This window comes from Oryx dammah, unplaced genomic scaffold (genome assembly GCF_014754425.2).
Source record: "Oryx dammah isolate SB20612 unplaced genomic scaffold, SCBI_Odam_1.1 HiC_scaffold_27, whole genome shotgun sequence".
NCBI lineage: Eukaryota > Metazoa > Chordata > Mammalia > Artiodactyla > Bovidae > Oryx > Oryx dammah.
The window spans coordinates 2,913,911-2,935,624 of NW_024070211.1; the positions used below are offsets into that span (position 1 = coordinate 2,913,911).

The 21,714-nt window shown below is 55.2% G+C and overlaps 1 protein-coding gene across 4 annotated transcripts in view; it reads right to left on the bottom strand.

Annotated features, from left to right (window-relative positions):
• CAPZB (capping actin protein of muscle Z-line subunit beta) overlaps positions 1 to 20,467 on the bottom strand; it is a 136,042-nt gene extending 115,575 nt beyond the window's left edge. The window contains exon 1 of one of the 4 annotated variants that reach the window (XM_040229434.1): positions 20,272 to 20,467. In XM_040229434.1, coding sequence (XP_040085368.1) covers positions 20,272 to 20,274 — 3 coding nt within the window. In that variant the 5' untranslated portion in view covers positions 20,275 to 20,467. Of the gene's footprint in view, positions 1 to 18,952; positions 19,058 to 20,271 lie in introns of those variants that run through there. The other 3 variants (XM_040229435.1, XM_040229432.1, XM_040229433.1) reach the window with 3 other exon arrangements.
• Between the last annotated feature and the right edge of the window lie 1,247 nt (positions 20,468 to 21,714).

Here is a 21,714-nt window from a genome sequence, read left to right on the forward strand (position 1 = left end):
CTCACCACCTTAGATTTATAACAGAACTATTCATAACATCCCAAACCTGGAAACACCACCAAATGTCCATCAACTGGTGAATGGGCACGCTGACTTACCCAAACCATGGGATACTACTGGTTCCCACTGGTGGCTCAGACGGTAAAGCGGCCACCTGCAGTGCAGGAGACCCGGGTTCGATCCCTGGGTCGGGAAGATCCCCTGGAGAAGGAAACGGCAACCCACTCCAGTCCTCTTGTCTGGAGAATCCCATGGACAGAGAGGAGCCTGGCAGGTTACAGTCCATGAGGTCACAAAGACTCGGGCACGAGTGAGAGACTTCACTTTCATTTGGGATACTACAGAGTCCCCTACAGCTCTAAAAAGGAGCAAAACAGCAACATATGCAAGAACACGAAACTGTTTCAAAAAAGAAACCATGCTAAATGAAATCGATCAAGCACAAGTCTATGCACCATGATTCCATTTCCATGAAATTACAGAGAAGGCAGAACCACAGTGACAAAGCAGATCAGCAGTTGCCCAGGGAAGCGGGAGGGCATGCGCTTTTCGAGAGAGCTTTTTGGGGTGCGGGAACTGTTCTGTAACTTGACTGTGGGAGTGGTTATGGGATTATTAACAAAACTCATTAAGCTGGACACTTAAAACTGGTGAGTTTTACTGTATGTACAAGCCTTAAAGAGACCCTACAAATATTAGCAGTAGTTACCCAGGGCTCAAGGATTTAGGAAGGGAGGGGCAAGCTGGAGGAGAACAGGAGTGAGATTTTTTTAATCACACAATGTTTTAGCCATGTATTTTTATTTCTGGAGGTTATGACTGTATTGCCTTTTCCAAAACTGAGTTACAATTCTTTTCCAGCCAAATGCAGAGGAGGGCTTTGTACGCAGGCTCAGCTGGGCTACTGCGGTCCAACACCGGGTTCCTGTTGGAGGGTTAGACACGAAAGGCTTAAAGCAGGTGGGGGTGGGGAGGAGGAAAGGTCTGATCCAACAGGAGTCGCGAGTGGAACACTAGCCCTCTCGTCTCACTCGGGAACCAGGCCTCCTGCCCAGGTTAGAAAAACCACAGCCACCATTTCCCGGGCATTTCCTGTATCCCAGCTGCTACTCCTCAATGGGACAGCATCATCTCATTAGGGTAAATCAACAGCATGAACGGAGCCCTCACTGCCTGCTAAGTACGAAAGTTTCTCCAAAAGACCCGGTGATGAGGAACTGGTCCCAGAGAGTCACACGAAGCCCTGAGTGGTGCAGCCCAAAGTGAAGCATCAAGAACCGAAATCCAGGCAGCCCGGCTCCAGAAGCCAAGCTTCACACGGCTGTCCAAGAACCACTCTGCTCCCAGGGCAGAGGCAACACTGAGCTCTACACCACGTGGGCTGAGGGGGGCAGGGAACCCACCTCAGACACCACACAGCTCGATGCATCTGGCCTCCTTTGCAGCGAGGGAGCCCTGCCAGGAGGGCCTTAGATTCCCACATCAGGGAGGTGGAGCTAGAAGGATGGAAGGGTCACAACCCTCCCTCTGAGCCCTCGAACAAGCTGCTTCCTTCCTCACTGCTACCGAGCAGTGACCACCGAAACCCAAATGAAAATAGGAAGCCCGTCTGAAGACAAACTGTTCCCGAACTTGTGTTTTAAAAGTCTCTACTTCTTTGAACAAATCCACTACATGTCCAGGTCAGAGTCCTGAGCTGCTGTCAGAGGGGCTAGGAAACACCATGGCAGCACCGCCGACCTGCATCCTGTCAACTCCTGAGCCCGGAGGCGCCCGGTGCTCTTGAGTCCAAAGGGAAGCAAAGGAGGCCAGGAGGCAGGAGGGGAACAGGTCAACATCACACAGCCGGTCAGGGGCCAAGATGCAGTCAGGGCTCCAGACTCCCGGAGCAAGTGCTCTTTCTGCCACTCCGGCACTTTCCAGAGCATGGTATGCAGGTTAGCGGGGTTTGAGAAAGGTGTGTCAGAAGGGATATGGACCAATGCAACTTAGTGATTTACCTATTTTTAATCTGCATGGGAAACATATAACTAAGCACATCAAAAGTGTGATTTCATAGATGGTTCTGCTTCAAGTTGATTGAGGTGTTAGGCTCAAGACAATTTAAAGAAAAAAACATTACAGAGATAATAAACTGCGCTGGTAGACAGTCAAGTAGGGGAACATGTCCTCCGCCATCCTGAGCTCACTCCAGGGGCAGATTAAAGCAAGCAAGAATAAAAGGAAAGGATGAAACAGAAAGAAGGGAGAATGGAGGAAGCCAGAGGAACAGCAGAGGTGTGGAGTCCTGACGTGGTCCCCACAGGTGACCCAGCTCCTGCACCGGACCCAGGGCCCTGCAGCAGAGGACAGAGTGCCTCGCTCCTCCCGTTGAATCCCCCACTCCCGTCGAGCCGACCCAGCCTACGCTACACCCCAAACATGCTAAGGTCCAAACATCAAGTGTCAGCCCAGTCGGGGGAGTCATGGTCCTCCATCCTATGGACGCCCCGCTCAAGAGACTACTGTCAAGGTGACCGCCCTCTGCTCCCTACCTGAGCCAGCTGTCAGCGTCTGAGCCCTTTCCCCGCCTTCTCTTCTGCTACAGAAGTGCTAATTACCAGGCTGCTTTGGTCTAAAGGACAATTCAGGTCACACGTCTCCGCATCAGCAGCAGAGGCTCAGCAGCACAGCCGTAAACTGCAGGGTAGCGGCACCCGGAGTGCCACCCGTCTCCCACCTGTGGATCTGACAAGTGGGATTCCTGTCTGAAACCGCCAGGGAGGGACTTCTCTGGTGATCCAGTGGCCAAGAACCCACCTTCCAATGCAGGGGGTGTGGGTTCAATCCCTGGTTCAGGAACTAAGATCCCAAATGCAACTAAGACCCAACAGAGCCAAATCGACAAACAGAATACAACAAAGGGCCTCATCATCGCGCCGTAGTCGGGCCTCCTCTAAGAGACAAGAGCACACCTGTTCTAAGGCAGGGAACAGTGACTTGCAAGTCTCATCAGATCTTATCAGATGTTGAGACTCACTGATTAAGCAGAAAAATAAGTATCAAATACTCATAGGGATTATCCTTTGCTCCATACCACCCACCAACCAAAAAAAAAAAAAACCTGTGGAAGAACTCTACTGAAGTCTTATTTTGTAAGCATCCTCACTGTAACTACATCTCCCTCATCAGGCAGGTACAACACGGGCCACAACCCAGGCTTGCTGGGTAGCTGGCAGGAATCACTGATTTATCTTTAACTCAAGTTCCATTCTGCAAATTCACCCACGCGCTAAAATGTATGTGTAACCCCCCAAATCAATACTTGGGGCCACTGGTGGGGTCATCCAGACACACGCAGAGTGGAGAAGAATCCAGGTCACCCAACGCGCCCAACCCAGCCAAGTGTGAACGAGGCGGCCTCTGCCCTTTTAGTTGCAGCTCTCTGCTGTAAACGGAGCACTTCTCACAACCTTTTAGCACTACACTCTCCGCCTCATTGTGGACTCTGTTGTTTAAAAACGGCCCCGCGCAGTGCTGTCCAGTGTCCCAAGGATAGAAGGGCTGAGATGCGCTTACAGAGAAAACCCGTGATGGACACGCTGTCGGCCCTGGCTTCAATGATAACAAGTCATCAATATGTATGAAGTAAGGTGACCTTAGCAGAAGCACATAAAACGGGGAAAAAAAATTTTTTTAAATGTTTCACATTAGCTCATCTCAGAGCTGAAACTCATCTCAGAGCTGAAACTCACATCCTTTTTACCCACCTCTCCCTACTTTCCCCAACTCCTGACCCGTGACAACCAACTTTCTACTCTGTTTCTGGGAATCTGATTTTTTTTTAAGAGTCCACGTAGAAGTGATACTATGCAATGTTTGTCTTCCCCGGTTATGTGACGACCAGGCAACAAAAATTTCACCAGAGCATCCCAGGACGGTTCAGGATTTGCTTAGCGTTGGTGGTGACTTTACAGAATGAAAGCCCAAAGCAACAAGAACACTGTATACACTTGGGCAAGGAGAGCTGGTCCACACCTTCAGACACAAGCTACTGGAGCAGTCAGAAAGAGAAGGAAAAACAACAGAGCTGGACAAAGACCCTCAGTGCAGAGCAACACATAGAGAAAACTTAGACACCCCTACGTGTCCGACTGTTAAGAGTGAAAGTCTCTCAGTCGTGTCCGACTCTTTGCGACCCCATGAACTATCCAGTCCATGGAGTTCTCCAGGCCAGGATACTGGAGTGCCTTTCCCTTCTCCACAGGATCTTCTCAAAGCAGGGATCAAACCCAGGTCTCCTGCATTGCAAGCGGATTTTTTACCAGCTGAGCCACCAGGGAAGTCCAACTCCAGGGTAATGGTTAACCAAATGACCATATTAACCAGTCGAAATATTATTCATTTAAAATGTTCTTGAAGGGTTCGTAACAAGAAAATCTTATAAGGAAAAAAGCAGAATATAAAATTAACACAGGAGGACTCCTGATAGTCCAGTGGTTAAGAGTCTGCCGGCCAATGCAGGGGACACGGGTTCGAACCCTGGTCAGGGAACTAAGGCCCCGCAGGCTCTGGGACAGCTAAGCTCGTTCACCACAACTGCTGAGCCCTAGCGCTCTGGAGCCCGTGAGAAGCCAACGTGAGACAAGCCCCATGTCAAGCCAAGATTCCACATGCGACAACTAAGAAGCAACACGGCCAAAAATCAAATAAACACACACTGTGGAAAAATAACACAGACCAATATGAATTCAATCACAGGAAAACCTTTAAACTGTACAGAGACAAAGCTGCTGAACTGACATACCAAAAGGTGAAGAGCAGCTGTTGGCAGGGTAAGATTATGGGCAATTTTTTCCCTCCTTTTCTGTATTTTCCAGCTTTTCTGTAATGAGCACATTATTTATTTGGCCATGCCATCCAGCTTGTGGGATCTTGGGTCCCTGACCAGGGATTGAACTGAGGGGGTCACAGCAACGAAAGTGCCAAGTCCTCAGCACGGGGCCACCTAGGAGGGCCCCGAACGTGCTCCTTTCGTACAAAAGAGAAAACAGGACAAAAAGCTTTCACAGTGACGCCAGGTTCCAAAGGGATACCGAGCAGAGGGGACGCCTCCCCGGCCCCTGCCGCTGGTTCCCACGGCCATCCAGACAGCCACGCCTCTCCTCTACCGGCCCACAGGCAGCTTGGGCTGGGCCCGCCTGTCTCTCAGCCCCGTGCCCCGGGCCTGGCACAGCAGACAGCGCCCAGAAGGCTGGGTTGGGGGGTTGCAGGGGTGGGAGTGAGCCGGCAGCAAATGACACCCAAGGAAAGCAAGCCGCCTGCTGGGCTGCTGTCCGGTCAGGCTACAAAGGGTGCTGAAAGGGACGGGGCAAGGGCGCCCCCGAAGCCTCCCTCACACACAGGCCTTCCCTGCAAGGTGCCCCACCTCCGCGCCGAGCTCGCCCACCCTCCTGCCTCTGGGGACGTGATGCTGCCGTCCGGGTCCCTGAACGTGACTTCCGCATCCCAGCACCCGCTGTCCTCTGTACCCGGCCCCCATCCTTCTGGCAAAGGAGGCCTCTCTTCCTGGACCTCTCCCCTGGGGTCCCTGCCTGACGGCCCCCAGCTGAACACCTCCTTCAGGGCCCCTGCACACACCCCTGCCTGCCACCGTCTTCCCTCCCCCGGGATCTTCGGAGGCCCAGAGACAGGAAGGCGCCGGACACCGGCGGTCACCAGCATCAGCTGGTCCACAGACACTCCACCTCCCACATCCACAGTCACTCAGGTTTGTTTAACGTGTACTTTCTACTCAGGGCGATTAATATTAGTCTTCCACTTGTGGTAACAACAAAGTTTCCCCTTAAATAACTCCTTTTTTTCCTTTCTTTAAAAATACTCATTTATTTGGCTGTGCCCAGTCTCAGTTGGGGCAACTGGGACCTTTAGTTGCAGCGTGTGGGATCTAGTTCCCTGACCAGGGATCGAACTCTGGCCCCTGCATTGGGAGCGTGGAGTCTTAGCCACTGGACCACCAGGGAAATCCTTCCGCTTAAATAATTTAAGTTGAACAGATGAGGCAATTCAAAGAAAACCGAACAGTTCTATATGGAGAGGCAGCAAAACCATCTAGAAGGCAAACACTAGATTGGGCTACTCTGCAGGAAAGCAAAGAGCACTCTCAACTGGTCAGATCAGAGGGCCCCAAGTGACAGCCAGGGAAGCAGAAGATACAGCAGCTCCCAGAGCGAAGCGCCGGGAAGGCTCGGTGCAGAGGAAGACGTGTGTCCTCTTCAGCCCCGCGGTCCCACTCCTGAGGAGTTAGCTTAAGTGACTCAGAAGGAGGGGAGACAAATACATACAACACACATACGTGTGTGTGCAGATAAACGTCACTCCCACTCAACAGACACACCGCCGCTTTTCAACCCTCCTTTCTATCTACAATACTTTCTATCTATCTACTTCCTATCTCTCAATCCACACTCATTTTCTCCAGCGTTCTGTCACTGCAATTCACATCTCCTGTGTACACTGCAACACAACAGGAGCTCTCAGAAGGCCCCGGGTTTGAACCTGGATCTGCCCGCAGATCTCTTCTTTAACTCAGGGTACTGACTTCCTGGGGCTCCCCAGGTGGCTCAGTGGTAAAGACTCCGCCTGCAACGCAGGAGACGTGGACTCCATCTCTGGATCAGGAAGATCCCCTGGAGGAGGGCATGGCAACCCACTCTAGTATTCTTGCCCGGAAAATCCCACGGACAGAGGAGCCAGGTGGGCTAAAGTCCATGGGGTCGCGAAGAGTCGGACACAACTCAGTGACTAAACAATAGGAACTCAACAAGGTCATGGTGAAAACTGTGGTCTTTCCCTGCGTCACTGGACAAGCACGTTCAAAGGCAAGTTTTCAAACGGGCCTGAGTTTCCGTGGCAGAAAAGACAATGGCCAGCTCCAGGGCGTGGAGTCGATTCCAGAGCGTTGAGATGCAGGACCCTAGTCCCAGTGCCTGGGGACTCACGGTGGGATCCAGACGAGGCACCAGGAGTGATGAAACTCCAGGACACAGCAGAGATGAAGGGCAGAGGCTTTAACTGCAGAACAGCTGGGTGCAAGTCCGGGCTCTGACGCCGATTAGCCATCTGAAGAATCTCTAAATTCACACAGCGTATAACTTACCTATGGAGAAGGCAATGGCAACCCACTCCAATATTCTTGCTTGGAGAATCCCAGGGACGGCGGAGCCTGGTGGGCGGCCGTCTATGGGGTCGCACAGAGTCAGGCATGACTGAAGCAACTTAACAGCAGCAGCAGCAGAACTTACCTAAAGTCCTAAATTCACAGGACTTCCTGCTTAAGGAAAATTCAAGGAACTAACAGGATAATGCATGTCAAGCGCTAAGTAAAGTCCGTAAGTGACAGCTGTTCCTGCCACCCTTTCCTTACTCACTCTGAGGGCCTGCTCAAGCTTCAGCTGATCTGGAATCTGGCTGCACTTGTTCCAATACACAGCCCATCACCTGAGGCTTAGAAATCTTGTTTTGTCTTTTTTTCCTTTCCTTAGAGATTCTGCCATGTGATGGAATTCAACTCACAGAGTTTCAGCAGTTAATGCAATGCTTCACAAGGATGTGAGAGTAGGAGTCTAGCCTCACAGAGCACTCTGAGCTCGCCATACAAAGGTCCAGTGCTATTTCCGTGTCCACGTGCTGGTAATTGGTCAACCGATGGGCGGGCCCTTCCTTGGGGACCACAGCAACCAGTTCTTGTCTGTTACTTCAAAAAATGCTTCCTCAACAATCAATGTGCACCAAGCAGATTCCATGGAATCGAAATAAAAGCAGGATCCCGGAGTAAAGTCCCAGGGAGCTGCTGTGTGCTCTCCGTCTGGAATTCAGCAAGTTCAGAAACCAGAGTCCACCATATGCAAATACTCAATCATTATGTTGTACACTTGATACTAATAGATGTTGTCTGACAATTGTACTTTGATATTAAAAAAATAAAAGCTCAATCTCCTTCTTAAAAAAAAACAAAAGGTAGTGGGGGGGGAAGAAACCAATAGTCCATCAGCGCAAGTCTTATAAAGCCAGTAGTGTGGGACGCTGGAGGACAAGGCAGCCCTAGCGTGCCACGACGTAAGTGCCCGTGGAGAAGGTCATTGAAAGGAAGGAAAGAGGAAATCACGGAGGGCGAGGAATGGGGAAGACTGGCCCTATTTCCCAGCAATACCATCTAGTGCCCGACGAGCTGACCGGAAGTCACGGAGACCCTGCCCGTGCTGTGGATGGCCGGGTGCTGACAGCAAGCCCGGTGCGCGAAGCTCCCTGAGGACGGCAGCCTCGCTCAGCACCCACGCCCGGGCTTGCCCCTTGTGACTGGTGCACCCCGCCGTCCACCGGTTCTCCGGGAGCGCTGCTGTCATTACAGCCCGTTTCTCACTCCAGCCCCCGCGGCAGGGTGGCTCTGAGTCCCCATGCCCGCTTGCTCACGACAGCTGCGCTATTTCAGAGTCCACGTGGACATGCCCAGGGACGAGGAGACGGTGCAGGGAGGAACAGAGGGTGCGGTGCCCGGGGCCTCAAAAGGGAGGTCACACCTGCCATGGGTCGGCAGCTCCCAGCAGGACGTGAGGCTCCCCGCAAACGAAGGACTGCAGCTACTGCACGCCCACCCGAGGCTCCAGGGTCGATGGCACGGACGGGCCAAACTGGGGGCAGCTGGCTAACAGTCTGTTTCGAGCTGCAGAAGGCTTAAAACCTGCTGAAGAACGCTTGGTAGATCTTCAGAGGAGAAAACCTGTATGTGAACAGGCACCCTTGGGCCAGCCTCCAGTGCGTACTGTGGGCAGGATGCTGTCATCAGAAGGATGGAGTTTAAAGGCCACCCCTGCCCCGACTAGCTGTGTGATCCTGTTAAAGGTTCACTAACCGCTGAGGCCTCCATCTTCACAACTGCACAGCAGGGGCAGGACCAGGGCCCAGGGAAACGTGACAGGAGACGGTGCCCACGACCCTCAGCACCGAGAGGCTGACATCATGCAGGCCCCTGCGCACGATAAACCCTCTAAGCCAGCGTTCGGAGGGCAGCCCAGCCGGAGAGCCAGCCCTGGGGACGCTGGAGGTCAGGACTCGGCTCAGGGTCATCAGGGCACCAGCTTAGATTTAGGGTACTCCTTAGAGCAGGGATTTCTGGAGCCATCCAATTCTCTTCCCAGTGGACCAGTGCTAAGTTGCAAGACAAAAGATGAGATTCCTATAGATAACAAGGTGTCTTCACATGAGGCTTGAGCTACAGCACTGACGTGTATTATTCTTATTTATTCCTCTGAGAAGAGGAGATTATGCCCATTTCACTGATGAGGAAAAGTTGAGGCTCAGAGAGGAAGTAGGTAGTTCGAGCTCACACCGTCCCTGAGAAGCCAAGATTCAGGAGTCTCCCTTCCACTATACTACACCAGGCTGCCTTCCAATGATCATTTTTCCCTCCATTTTCTTTTATTGTCCCTCCTTCTTATACTCCTAAACCCCAACACTCCACACACCTTAAAATCACGTCCTTAAAAATCAAACATGAAATCCCTGAGGCAGTGAAGTCTAGCAGGCCTGCAGAAGTTCACAGATGCAACGCTGCTTAGTGGCAGCTGAGAGCCCCTGTGAAAACCTGCCACCTTCAGAAAAGGAGAAAATAGATCAGAACACCCAGGGGGGTGTTAGGGGACGAGGCCCACTGATTAGCACCCTGCCCTGCTCCCCTCACAGGCTCTGGGTGCTGTATGTAACTGGCGCCCCAGAGTTGGCCACTCATGCCGAGAAAGAAAAAAAAAAAATTAAGCCATTTTCCAGAGGAGTGACTTATATTATTACCTGGAACAAAAGGACCATTTCCAGCAACCTGCTCATGGAGAGGCAGGTGCATGCCTGTAAGGCCTGTGCTAACAAGGGTGTGCTTCCAGTGAGCTCTGGGAGAAGGAACGCCTTCTCTGGGAGACTAACAAAAACAGAGTCCAAACTCCTTCCAACACAAAGCAGAGGGAGTTTCCACATCACAAGTCTCTTTCGGCTCTAACAGCACGCCAAAAATCCATGTCACTGATAATAATGCAGTATTATTAATAATAGTAGTTAATGTCTTCCTGTGTCTGGCTTTACATGCATTAACTCATGTAATCCTCATAAAACCCATCAGAAATAGATACTCTTATTCCCACCATTTCACTGTGAGACAAAGAAACTGAGGCAGAGAGTGAAGAAAGCTGCCCAAGGCTGCAGGTTCGGACCGGGACCTCGGCGGTCCAGCTCCAGAACCTGCCCCTTGATGACCTGGACTCTGGAATCTGACCTCCAACTCCAAGGACGGTCAGCTGTGTGACCTTGGGCCAAGTGCTCGGCGCCCCCCACGTGCAGAGCTACAGCGAATGCCAGCAGCGTTAGGGCCCCCTTTCCCACACAGCCCGGATCCCCCACCACTGGACCCTGCAGACAGTCTTTGGCACCAGGAGACCCAACCCCACAGGCAGACCCTGCTCAGCTCCTTCCATTCCCGTCATCCCCACCTGGAGTGACACTGACTGACTAGGAGCCCAACACTGCTGTCCTGAGAAGCCAGGTGTGGCCAAGGGCTTAGGTCCCATAGGAGATCTGGACCAGCGCTAGAAAGCCTCACTCTGGAAGTGCCCTGCCCTCTTGTTTGGTCTGTTACAGGCTGAACCATGTGAAATGCGGGTATTTGGCCATTTCTGGCCTAGGAAAGAGTGGTAAAGAACCCCCTGCCGAGGCAGGGAAATGGCAATCCACTCCAGTATGATTGCCTGGAGAACTCCATGGGCAGAGGAGCCTGCTGGGCTACGGCTCACAGGAAAGCAGAGTCTGACACGCCTGAGTGACTTGAGCACACATGTGGCTCAGAGGGTGCAGAACCCGCTGCAGGGCAGGAGGCGCAGAAGATGCGGGTCTGACTCCTGGGTGGGGAAGATCCCCTGGGGATCTCCGTGCCTGGAGAACCCCACGGAGAGGAGGCTGGCGGGCTGCAGTCCACGGTCTGCACAGTGAGATGCGACGAGCACGCAGGCACATGCATGACAGCAACGGGGAGAGGGTGCTTACGTCCACTCAGGACCTCCCGGACATTCACCCATTCAACGCGGACACACGGCCCAGAGACAGAGGCAGCGGACCACGGCGACCACACAGCTCGGAGCTGAGTGGGGAACTGGCATTTGTCTTCTCTCCCAAGGACAAGAAACAGAAGGTATCCAGCATCCGGAAGGTAACCAGCTCGCCCTGCTCAAGGTCATGCAACTACGAAAACAGTCAGGACGGTCTTTGCCCACAGGTTCCCAGGCACCCTGACCCTGTCAGTGGTGCCCAGGCTGGGATGGGCCTCACAGGGAAGAGCCCAGGGTCCCCACAGAGACCGGGACGTGCACACCTACAGCACAATGAACATGAGTGCCGCCCAGAATGCCCAGGTGCCCCCTAAGGAGGGCAGAGGAGACGCACCTACCACCTGAAGGCTCAGCAGGCATCTCTCTGAAAACAGACCATGGCTCAGGCGGTTCCAGCTGCTTTCATTTTCAACACCCTGAACCAGAGCCCTCTGAAAAAGTTTTTTTTAGTCTTTACTTATTCGGCTACGTCAGGTCTGAGTTATAACACTCGGATTCAAAAGTCGCGTCACGTGGGATCTCCCCCTGCAGTGCACAGACTCTGGGGTCGCGCTGCTCACGCTCAGCAGCATGTGGGATCTTGCCGCCCCCCCACCCCCCAACCCAGGCTGGAATCCAAATTCCCCGCATTGCAAGGCAGACTGTTAGCCACCAGGGCAGTCCCAACCCTCTGAACTTCTAACCTAAATTCAGACTTCTTCAGCCACCGTGGCGGGACCTGCAGGTGAGCCCTGCGGCCCCGCGTTCCTCATCTATAAAATAAACATCCTGGTGGGTCCACGCATGAGACAGACCGGACCACAGGACTCACCCGACAGGAGTGGGACAGGCTGGATCCGAATGCCGGCTTTGGCACTGACTAGCCAGGCCCCTTAGGCAAGTTACTACAGCTTTCTGAGCTTTATCTGCAGGAGGAGGAAACAGACCTCACAGGGCTGCGGCTGAGAGAACCAGAGACAGTGACTGCACCCAGAAGAGACCAGGGCAGAAGGGAGGCGGCTCTGTGACTGAGTCCGGGAGGGAGGCCTGGCAGCGCACGGGAGGGACACTGCACCTCCGCTCCCTGTTCCTCGAGACCAAGTCAGAGGCCTCGAAATCCAGGACTATTGGGGCTCCACACCCCCTACGGCTGCAAGAGATCTGGAGACAGGAGTTATCTGGAGGAGGAACAGCAGGAAGCAAGGACGGCGCACGTCAGAAAATCGGAGTGAGACTTCCCTGGTCGTCCAGGGGTTAAGACTGCCTTCCAATGCAGGGGCGCAGGTTCCAGCCCTGGTCAGGAAACTAGATTCCGCCTTTGCCGTGTGATGTGGCAAAAAGAAAGGAAACTCTCACAGAGCCAAGCGCCTGAAGCGGGCCAGCCCGGCCGCTGCTGCGTTCGCATCCAGCTCCAGGAACCGCACACTGACCAAGCCATGCTCAGCGGAGATGCGAGGGGCTGATAAAGTAAACGGAGCCTCGGGTCAGGCCGAGACAAACCCAAAGGAGCTCCTTCAGGGACCATGGGGTCTTAGATCAGACTTCTCCGCAGGAGCGTGCGGCGAGTAAAAAGCTCGTACTCTGAGCTCCTGGGCCCAGGACTGCCCGCAGGAAGCCTGTCCGCGCGGAATCAGATGTACCTCTTCAGGGCCGAAGACTCATAGAGACGCCTCAAGCAGCAGCAGGCCCTGTGAGCAGGCCACACCCGACCTGTCTGCCTCTCTCGCCACCACTGACAAGGGGGAGAGAGCCCCTTAGTACCTCCAAGGGGATGCTGCTTGTCACGGACCCCGGCAGAAAGGACGCAAGCAAAAGAATCTTGACAGGACCCTCACTTTTTGCACTGAAGATACTTCACTTAGTACCTATAGTGAGTCCTCCGCCCAAATCTGAAACCCCTGAGACGGTAAGTCCAGGCGATGCTAAACTAACAATGATTTCCGAGCAGATCCTAACTCAGAAGAGTCCTGCCAAGTTCCGTGCTAGAAGAGGAAGCTTTGCGGAGCGGTTTAAGCAGTGGGTGGAGACGGTTGGGCTGAGCCAGAGGACACGCACGCTCGCGATCTGCAGTGCAATAAGAGCTTCGTGGGGAGAAAGCACGAGGCTGGAAGCCCCTCCGATCGCCGGGCGACGGCGAGGGCCTCTGCCTCTCTGGGGTCTCAGCAGAACCGGAGCCACTGGCACTTTGCTCCCAGGTGGCCTGGAAGTTAAGTGAAACACGACCTCTCAATCATCGATGTCTGTAAAATAATCAGTCCCGCTGTACCGACAGAGTACCGGGCACCTTCTACCCTTTCCACGTGCAAACTCACTCAGTCCTCACAATAACCGCCACGGGGCAGGTGGATGTAACAGCCAGGGCTGCTGCGGCTTTGGAAGAAATAGTTGCAGAGGTAGGGTCCTCTCAGAGGTGTTCAGAGCTGTCTGAAATTGGGGGTGGAGGGGGGCATGGCGGGGGGACCAGGTGATGGCCCAGTCAGGCACAATCTCAGACCAGCCTGTTTTTATCTGCCTCCTCTGCTTAAGAGTCACCTTCTAGTAGGTCTGACTATTGGGTGAGCAGCCAGGGGATGAATGACCTGATGGAAAAAATCACGAGTGACAGAGGCGCCTGGTACCAGAACTCAGACCCCAGGGGCTGATGGGCTAGGTGATGCGGGGGACATGAGGGTCGCACAGGCTGAGTGGGAATCGGTGCCACCGCAGAGGCAGAGACGGCTGGGCGGCTGGGTCCCTGGGCTAACCAGACCGAAACCCCAGTTCAGGCATGAGGAGGATATCAAGGTTTTGCAGACACCACTATCTAGGATTTAAACTGCTCAGAAATAGCTGTTGGGTCAGTGATAAAGCATCCTGTCCAAATGCTTGAACAGGGCAGCTCCAGGACACGTTTCCCGCAGCCCAGACATGATCAATCACGACGGCGCACAGCTTTCCTATCTTCATCTTTCTCACCCACCCCTTCCTTTTCCCTCCCCACAGCCACTCGGCGGGCCAGGACCCTGAAAACCTCGCAGGGTGATGCTTGTAAACGCCTCCCTCCCGGCTGCACACCACCGCCAGATGCCTCTTCCTAAAATACCACGACTCTGCCAGCCTCCTCCAATTTCCACCTGCCCTGTCAAAAATCTAACTTGGCTCCACACTGTCCCAGATCAAATGCAAACTCCTTAGCTTAGCAACTCAGGCACTCCACAACTCCCTCCCGAGACCGAAGCTCCCCCACCCTGGCGTGCACTCTGCAGTTGGTCCCCAAATTCGCCAGGTGACGGTCATCCTGACCTCTGCTCTTGTTCCAGGCCCCTGCACCCCACCCCTTCTTCTCCACCTGGTCATGGTCTCTCAGGGCCTCACCCCACCCCATCCCCACCAAAGCCGCCTGGGGAGCAGGCAGTGGATTGAGAGGCAAGCCTGCAGGGATGGGCAGATGCGTGACCCGCTGAGTCTCTCCTCTTACTACTTCCTTCCGGCTGCACTTAGCTTTCTGGATGCACCTGGCCTCCTCTACTGGACCTGAGCGTGGGGATCAGGGCAATTCACGTCCTTACCGTGGAGGGGACAGGACAAGGCAAACGATAAGCACGGCGACCATGCGCTGTGCGCCAAGCACTGAGTTAAGCACATTACCATGTCCACCTCTTTCTCCCCGGATCCCTATAAAATGCCGCCCTCGCTCTGCCTGTCGAGGGAGAGTAGGATCCTCGCTTTGGTCCCATACTGAGTTGCAGAAACAGGACTCCTCACCCATGTGCCGAACCCCAGAGCCCACGTCCTGGGGAGCAGCCCCCTCTCAGTGCCCACCACTAGTTCATTCTACGTCTATGAGACGCTCACCAAGTGCCAGGAGGCCCATGCGAGGTGTGGGTTCTTGGTGGGACTCAGACAATGTGTCTGCCCTTGAGGAGCTCATAGGCTCATGGTGTGGCACAAGGCACGGACTCCGTTCACGGGGGGCTCCACCGGGCACAGACCAGGTATCTAGAGCCCGAGACACAGCATCAGGCCATGGTAACACGGAGTATCCGGAGCACACAGCGCCTGGTCCTCTGCGGTGGAGCAGAGCCTCAGGCCCAGCCAGCAACGTGCTTTGTTCAAGACACAGCCCAAAGCCAAACAAACTTCATATCTGCCTTCACCAGGCTGGAAGGAGTGGAGGAAAGGGGTCTACCTCGGAAACCAGAAAACTTGGTTCCTCCACTTAGTAGCTACAGACAGACGAACCACTCACCCCTCTGACGCCCACCTGTTAAATGGTGACAGCGATAGTCACGATGCATATTAATTATGTGCCAGAAAGCACCTGAAGAGTTATTATCTCGTTTAATCCTCATAGAAGCCTTACGAGGAGGTACTGTTATCCCAAAGGCTGTCTGGCTCCTAAGTCTTAACTTTTTGCATGCGATGCTGCCTCCCTCCTAAAGTTGGATGGACCTTCGTGGTGGGGGTGCTGCAAGAGGGCCAGAGCTCCCACAGCGGGCAAGCCTCCACCTCCTCACCCCAGAGACCTGATCTCTAAAAGCCTAGATTCAGAAACGGTATGCCTCTTACTGATCTTTTTTTTTTAAATTTGGCTGCACCGGTATCTTAGTTGCAGCTCTTGGGATCTTGAATCTTCGTTGCAGTGAGCAGGATCTTTAGTTGTGGCATTCTGGCTCAGCTGCAAAAGAATCCACCTGCAATGCAGGAGACCTGAGTTTGATCCCTGGGTTGGGAAAATCCCCTAGATAAGGAAAAAGGCTACCTACTCCAGTATTCTGGCCTGGAGAATTCCATGGATGCAAAGAGTCTGATACGACTGAGTGACTTTCACTTCACAATCTCTTAGCTGCAGCTCGTGGGATCTACCTGACCAGGGATGGAACCCAGGCCCCCTGCATTGGGAGTGTGGAGTCTTAGCCCCTGGACCACCCGCCAAGTCCCTCGCTGGTCTTATCCAAGTGTGTTTGTGGGTGATCCTGCACACTTTGGACGTCCATGCCCCTCTCACTGGCAGAATCCACCACAAGGAGAAATGGGACCAGAGTCTGTACTGGGGTCCCTGCTGCTCGCCATTTCTTAGGAACCGAGTGAACGTTCAGCACAGGGGATGGGTGGACCCACCATTCACACCAGTCACTCAACCTCCCCAGCGTCCATCCAGGGATGAGGCAAGACCTAAGTCAGGTTTCTGGATGACGGCCAATCCTCAATCAGTGGTCGCTACCCAGAAGAGAAGGGCTGGATTTCCATGGCACAAGGTTACCTTCCCTGCTGGGAGAGTTTCTGGTCTGCAGGGGACAGACCGTGGGGCCAGTGCTGTCTCAAGGTGGGGTGCAGACCCCAAGGCCAGGGCTGAAGCTGGGCACAAGCTCCACCCTTCTCTTAAGTCTCCCACATCATCTCATGCAAGTGAGTTCACAGCTACATTAAACAAGGCTCTGCTTCCTTAAACTTCAGGTAAGAGTGTCATGCCTCCCGGCCAAGTAATGCAAGCTGTGAAGGCGTGGACCCCTGTCTGTCTTGTCCCCAGCACACAGAGCAGCACAGAGAAAGCCCTCATATATATGCTGTGTACCGTGTATTAATCTTACCTATTAGCTTCCAGCACCCCCTCACACCCCACTCTCTGCCTGATGGCATGCGTTTCCCTGTCTAAGAAGCAAGAGTCTCAGTGTTCAAAGGACCTGCCCAGCCACCGTTTCCCTGTGCGGTCAGCCATCTGTCCCCTCCCCTCCCCCAAGGAACATAAAAGAATAGGACTTCCGGGTTATAAACAGGAATATCTACTTTCAAGCAGATGATTTAGCATCTCCTTAACCTCAAGCCAACTGATCCATCGTGGGCCACTTTTTCGAAGGATTCCACCAAAGAACATCCAGCTGGGTTGAAATGAACAAGGCTGTACATACATGTGGGGTCTGAGCTGTGTGTTTCACCTACAGGAGAAGACCAACCAAGACACCAACAGTATTGTTTCCCCTTGTCACAGTACAACAGGCTTCTCCTCTCCTCTCCTGTCAGGCCAAACCATGGGGGAGCTGGAGGGACAACTCCAGGGGGGCCCGGCCCATCCCCGCATGCTGCAGCCCCGCCACCCAGCACCAGAATCGTTTACTCTACATCAACAATAACTCCTACATTAGAAGTTAGAGCTGCACAAGGAAAAGTGCTCTGAAACTATAAGCACTTACAAGAGGGAGATCATTACCTGCCAAGAGAATGCAAACAAATTCTATTTGCCTATGCGTTCATAACTGATGCCAAAAAAATCACGGCGTTTTCTCCAAAGTCCGAAGTAGTTTAGATTCTCAAACTGCTGTTTCCTTTTAAGTTAGATAACTAAGAACTAGCTGGTTTCTCTGCCATCAAACCTACTGAAAATAAAAAACACAGAGTATGCAACCCTGCACCACCATTTCTGCCCTGTCCCAACTGGTCTATGTTGGTTTATTAGTCAGAATATTCAAGCAGGGAAGAAACTGGACAATAAGCAGTCAGAAATTACTTACAAGCCTAGGGGGATACTAAGAACAAGTTATTAAGACCATGAATATGAAATCCAAACGGCCAAGTTCAAGACACGCCCCCAAAGGGAACACTCCAAGCTGCTTCCTTCAGTGCTGGGTACCGTTCTAGGCCCCAGGGATACAGACAGGCAAAACAAGACACAAAACTCCCTGCCCCGAGAGAGTTCACGTCAAGTAAGCCTGCATCACCACATCACTGCTTCACTGGGAAATGATATCCCTGTGCAAACAACCAGGTTCACGTCAAGTAAGCCTGCATCACCACATCACTGCTTCACTATGAAATGATATCCCTGTGCAAACAACCAGGACCGCGTCAGTAGCCAGCAAGTGCTACCTCCCGCCCATCTCTGAGTGACCATCCTCACTGTTTTCTATACAGTGTCCTTCACATCCTGAACACACGAACAGCCTGGGACAATGGGAAGGATGCAGTTAGAGCTTTCTGTCAACTAAACAGCATCTTTAGTAAGTTATCCCACCGTCTGAACCTCAGCTTCTTCCCCTGTCAAATGGGGACAGCACCTGCCTCACAAGGCCCCTAGCAGCCCCACCCACCCTTCCAGAAAAGGCCTTTCCCCGCCACTCCTCCCATGATCCTTTCAGATTATCTAAGACCCAAATACAGGATGCTCAGAAGCCTCAAGTATCATCCAGTCCCTTCTGGGTCATTACAGGCATCCTTCCATCACCTCTGGGGCTTAGGCCAAGGCAAGATGCTCCCCACTGCACCCAACCCCCACACAGCCAGAGATGCTGCCAGGAGCAGGTCCACTGGCCACGCCAACCCTCCTCCCCGCCTCTGTCCCAACAGCAAATGTACAAAACCTCCCTCCGAGTCCTCACCCAAAACTGTCCTGGAGTAGCCCTTCCCCACCCAGGCCTGGGTGGGGTTGGGTCACCTCCCCTGCAGTCAGTTCTCCACTGATGCTATCTGAGAACGCCAATCACAAAGGCCACGTTTTTCATCATCACCATACAGGAAGGCGTTAAGAAAAAACCGAGCCTGCTCTGAATTAGTCACCCTAGTTCAGCAGCAACATCTCTTCCTTAAACAAGGAACCGAGAGCCTCAAAACCCTTTGGGGCCCAAAGTCCACATGCAAACATCTGCCTGCCCCCGGCCTGAACACTCAGTCCACTCGCCCAAGGCTCCTTGGCCACTTGAGGCAGAAGCCCTCTGGCCCTTCCAACCTGGGTGCTGGGCCTGACTGGCAAGAAGGTTCCAAAAGTGGAGGGCTGGCCGACGGGGGGTCTAGGTGAAATCTCAGGCCAGTCAGAGCGCCGAGCAGCTGCCTTCATTACCAAAACAAACAGCAGAGCGGAGCCGGCGGCGGCTCACCTGGTCCGAGGCACCTCCATAATCTGCAGTTCCAACCTTCACGAGTTGACAGTTGAGGGGGAAAGGGAGGCTGCGTCTGCAGGGGTGCATCGTGTCCGGGCCGTCTGCTGGCCTCGGAGCCCGGGGGGGCCCCCAAAAGCGGCAGCCTCACAAGGGCGATTGTGCGCTCATCCCCGGCCCGCGGCTCCCCCGCCCTCACCCCTCGGCTCGCGCGCACACCCCGGGCGCCCTGCGGACCCCGGCAGAGCGCTCCGCTAGTCCCGCGCCCCCCGGCGCCCAGGCGGCGGTCGTGGGGGAGGGCCCGCGGCGCGCCGCGCTGCCTTCCGGGCACACTGATGCCCGCCCTGTCCTCGCCCGCTCGCTGCCAGGAGCAGCACCGCGCAACCCCGGGATCGCGTCCCCACCCGGGCCGGGGGGCGCCCCTCGTTTCCCACGGGCGGCAAAGAGGGTGCGCCCTGGGAGGAGGTGAGGGGACCACCTGGGTCGGAGCCCCCGGGCGGGGGGGGGGGGCGCCCAAGCCCAGGACAGAGTGGAGCTGACGCAGGCCGAGCGGTGAGAAGTCCAGGGAAGGGGGACGGCGGGCGCGGAGGGGGTGACGTCCGGGCGAGGGCCCGGAGCGCAGGAGTGCGGTCCAGACTTGAGACCGCGGAGGGAGGAGACGAGCCAGGCTGAGGCCGCGGAGCGGAGGTAAGCAAATGTGGGCTGGAGTCATGAAGAAGGGGCGAATGGGGGTCCGGACTGAGGCCATGGAGAAGGGGGAGACAGGGGGACAGAGGCCAGGGAGAAGGGGGGACGGGGGGACTGAGGCCATTGAGAAGGGGGCAGAGGCCATGGGGAAGGGGGGAACTGGGGGTCCGGACAGAGGCCAGGGAGAGGGGGGCCGGGGGGACTGAGGCCCTGAGAAGGGAGGACGGGGGCGCAGAGGCCTAGCCTGGGCCGGAGGAGGAAGAAGCGACAGCCCAACCTGGGCCGGAGGGACAGGGGATGGGGGCCTGGGCAGGGCCGGGCCGGGGGGAAGAGGGACCACGCCTGGGTCACCGAAGGGGGTGCCCGGCCGGGACCACGGGTCCAGATCTGGCCCGGGCTACGGGAGAGCGCAGCCTGGACTCGGACATGGAGTCCAGCTGGAAGCAGGGGCGGGGGCCGGGGTCGCCCCGAGCCGGGCCTCCTCCCGAGCGCGGGAGAGGGGGGGTCCCCTCGGGCTCCGGGCGCGCCCCTCCCCCACCCGGGGAGCCCACCCTCAGCGGGCCGGGCCAGGCGGCGGGAAGGGTCCGAGCCCCGGCGGGGCCCCGGGCCGGGGGGGGCCATCGGGCCTTTACCATGGCGGCGGCGGCGGCGGCGGCGGCGCTCCCGGTCCCGGCGTCTGTGGCTCTCCCCCCCGCTGCAGGGCCCGGCGCTTCCACTTCCCCGGGTGCCCGAGAGTGAACATCCGGGTCAGCGCCCCCTCCCCCCGCGCCGAGCCACCGCCGCCGCCGCCTTCCTTCCTTCCCCGCCCCGGCCCGGCCTGGGCCCGCCCCCCACGCAGCCGGCTCTCGGCCAATGAGCGCGCAAGGTCTCGGCGATCGCCAAGTATGGAGCGCGGCGAGGAGGGGCGGGGCGCCGAACCCGGAAGCGAGGGGCGGGGGGTGCGAGGGGCTGGTCCTGTTGAGGGGCGGGGCCTGCGGGCGGGGATGCGGAAGACGCTGGGACCCGGAGCGGTCAGCCGCCACCCCCACCCCGCTGCACGCGCTCGCCTCTGCGGGGTGCCCGGAACTGGTGCGGCCGGCGGGGCAGGCCCGGCCGGGAGACACGGCGGGGGCCAGCGATCCCCGAGTGCAACCCCCGCGCTGCCGCTTTTTGCTGCGTGTGGGACCTGCAGCCAGTCGCTGCGAAAATGGGGCCTCGGGCCACATTCCTCTCTGAGCAGCCAGCACGCACCGAGCCTGGGCTGCGGCCCCGAAGATCGCAGGGGTGAACGGGACATAACGATCTTTCCCCTGCTCCGAGGATGCTGTCAGCACCACCCAGGCAGAAATGAGAAAATCCGACACGAGAAACGTCACATGTTAAAAGGAGCGCCCGCCCATTTGCCCAGGGGGGCTGCTTCATTCCGCACAGGGACTCAAATGTTCTTTTTCCTTCGCTCAACAAGTATTTACGCTTGATCTAGAAGTCAGGAGGCCTGGGACGCTAGCCCCGCTAGTAATAACTGTCTTCCCTAGCTTGCTCTCTTTCTCTCTTTTGTAAGATGCAAATCAGGCCACTGGTGAGCGGATTGTAAACTACAAAACATTGTACAAATGACAGGAATGGGCAGCACCAGCCAGGCCATGACACCCGCCCCGTGCTCAGGTATAGCTCACAGTCAAATAAAAACCACTACTGGCATTGAAAGCGACACAGATAAGTCCCCCAAGAATGATTCAGGCCTGTATTAAGTGGATTCAGACAAGGGCGTGGCGTTTAGGAATTTTCTCTTGGTATTTATTGAGCATCTACTGTGTACCAAGCCCTGCTCTAGGCTCTTAAGGATAGAGCAATGGACAAGACCCTTCCTGTTGCAGAGTTTAAACAAGGGAGGGGAGACAATTAGGTACTAAGTAAAAATGGAGATGTGGAGGAAAATCAGAGTGCGGGAACCAGCATCAGATTAGCAAAAGTGGGGCCAAGGAAGTCCTAATTTTTTAAACTAATTTTTATTGCAGGAGACCTGGGTTCAATCCCTGGGTCAGGAAGATCCCCTGGAGAAGGGAATGGCTACCCACTCCAGTAATCTTGCCTGG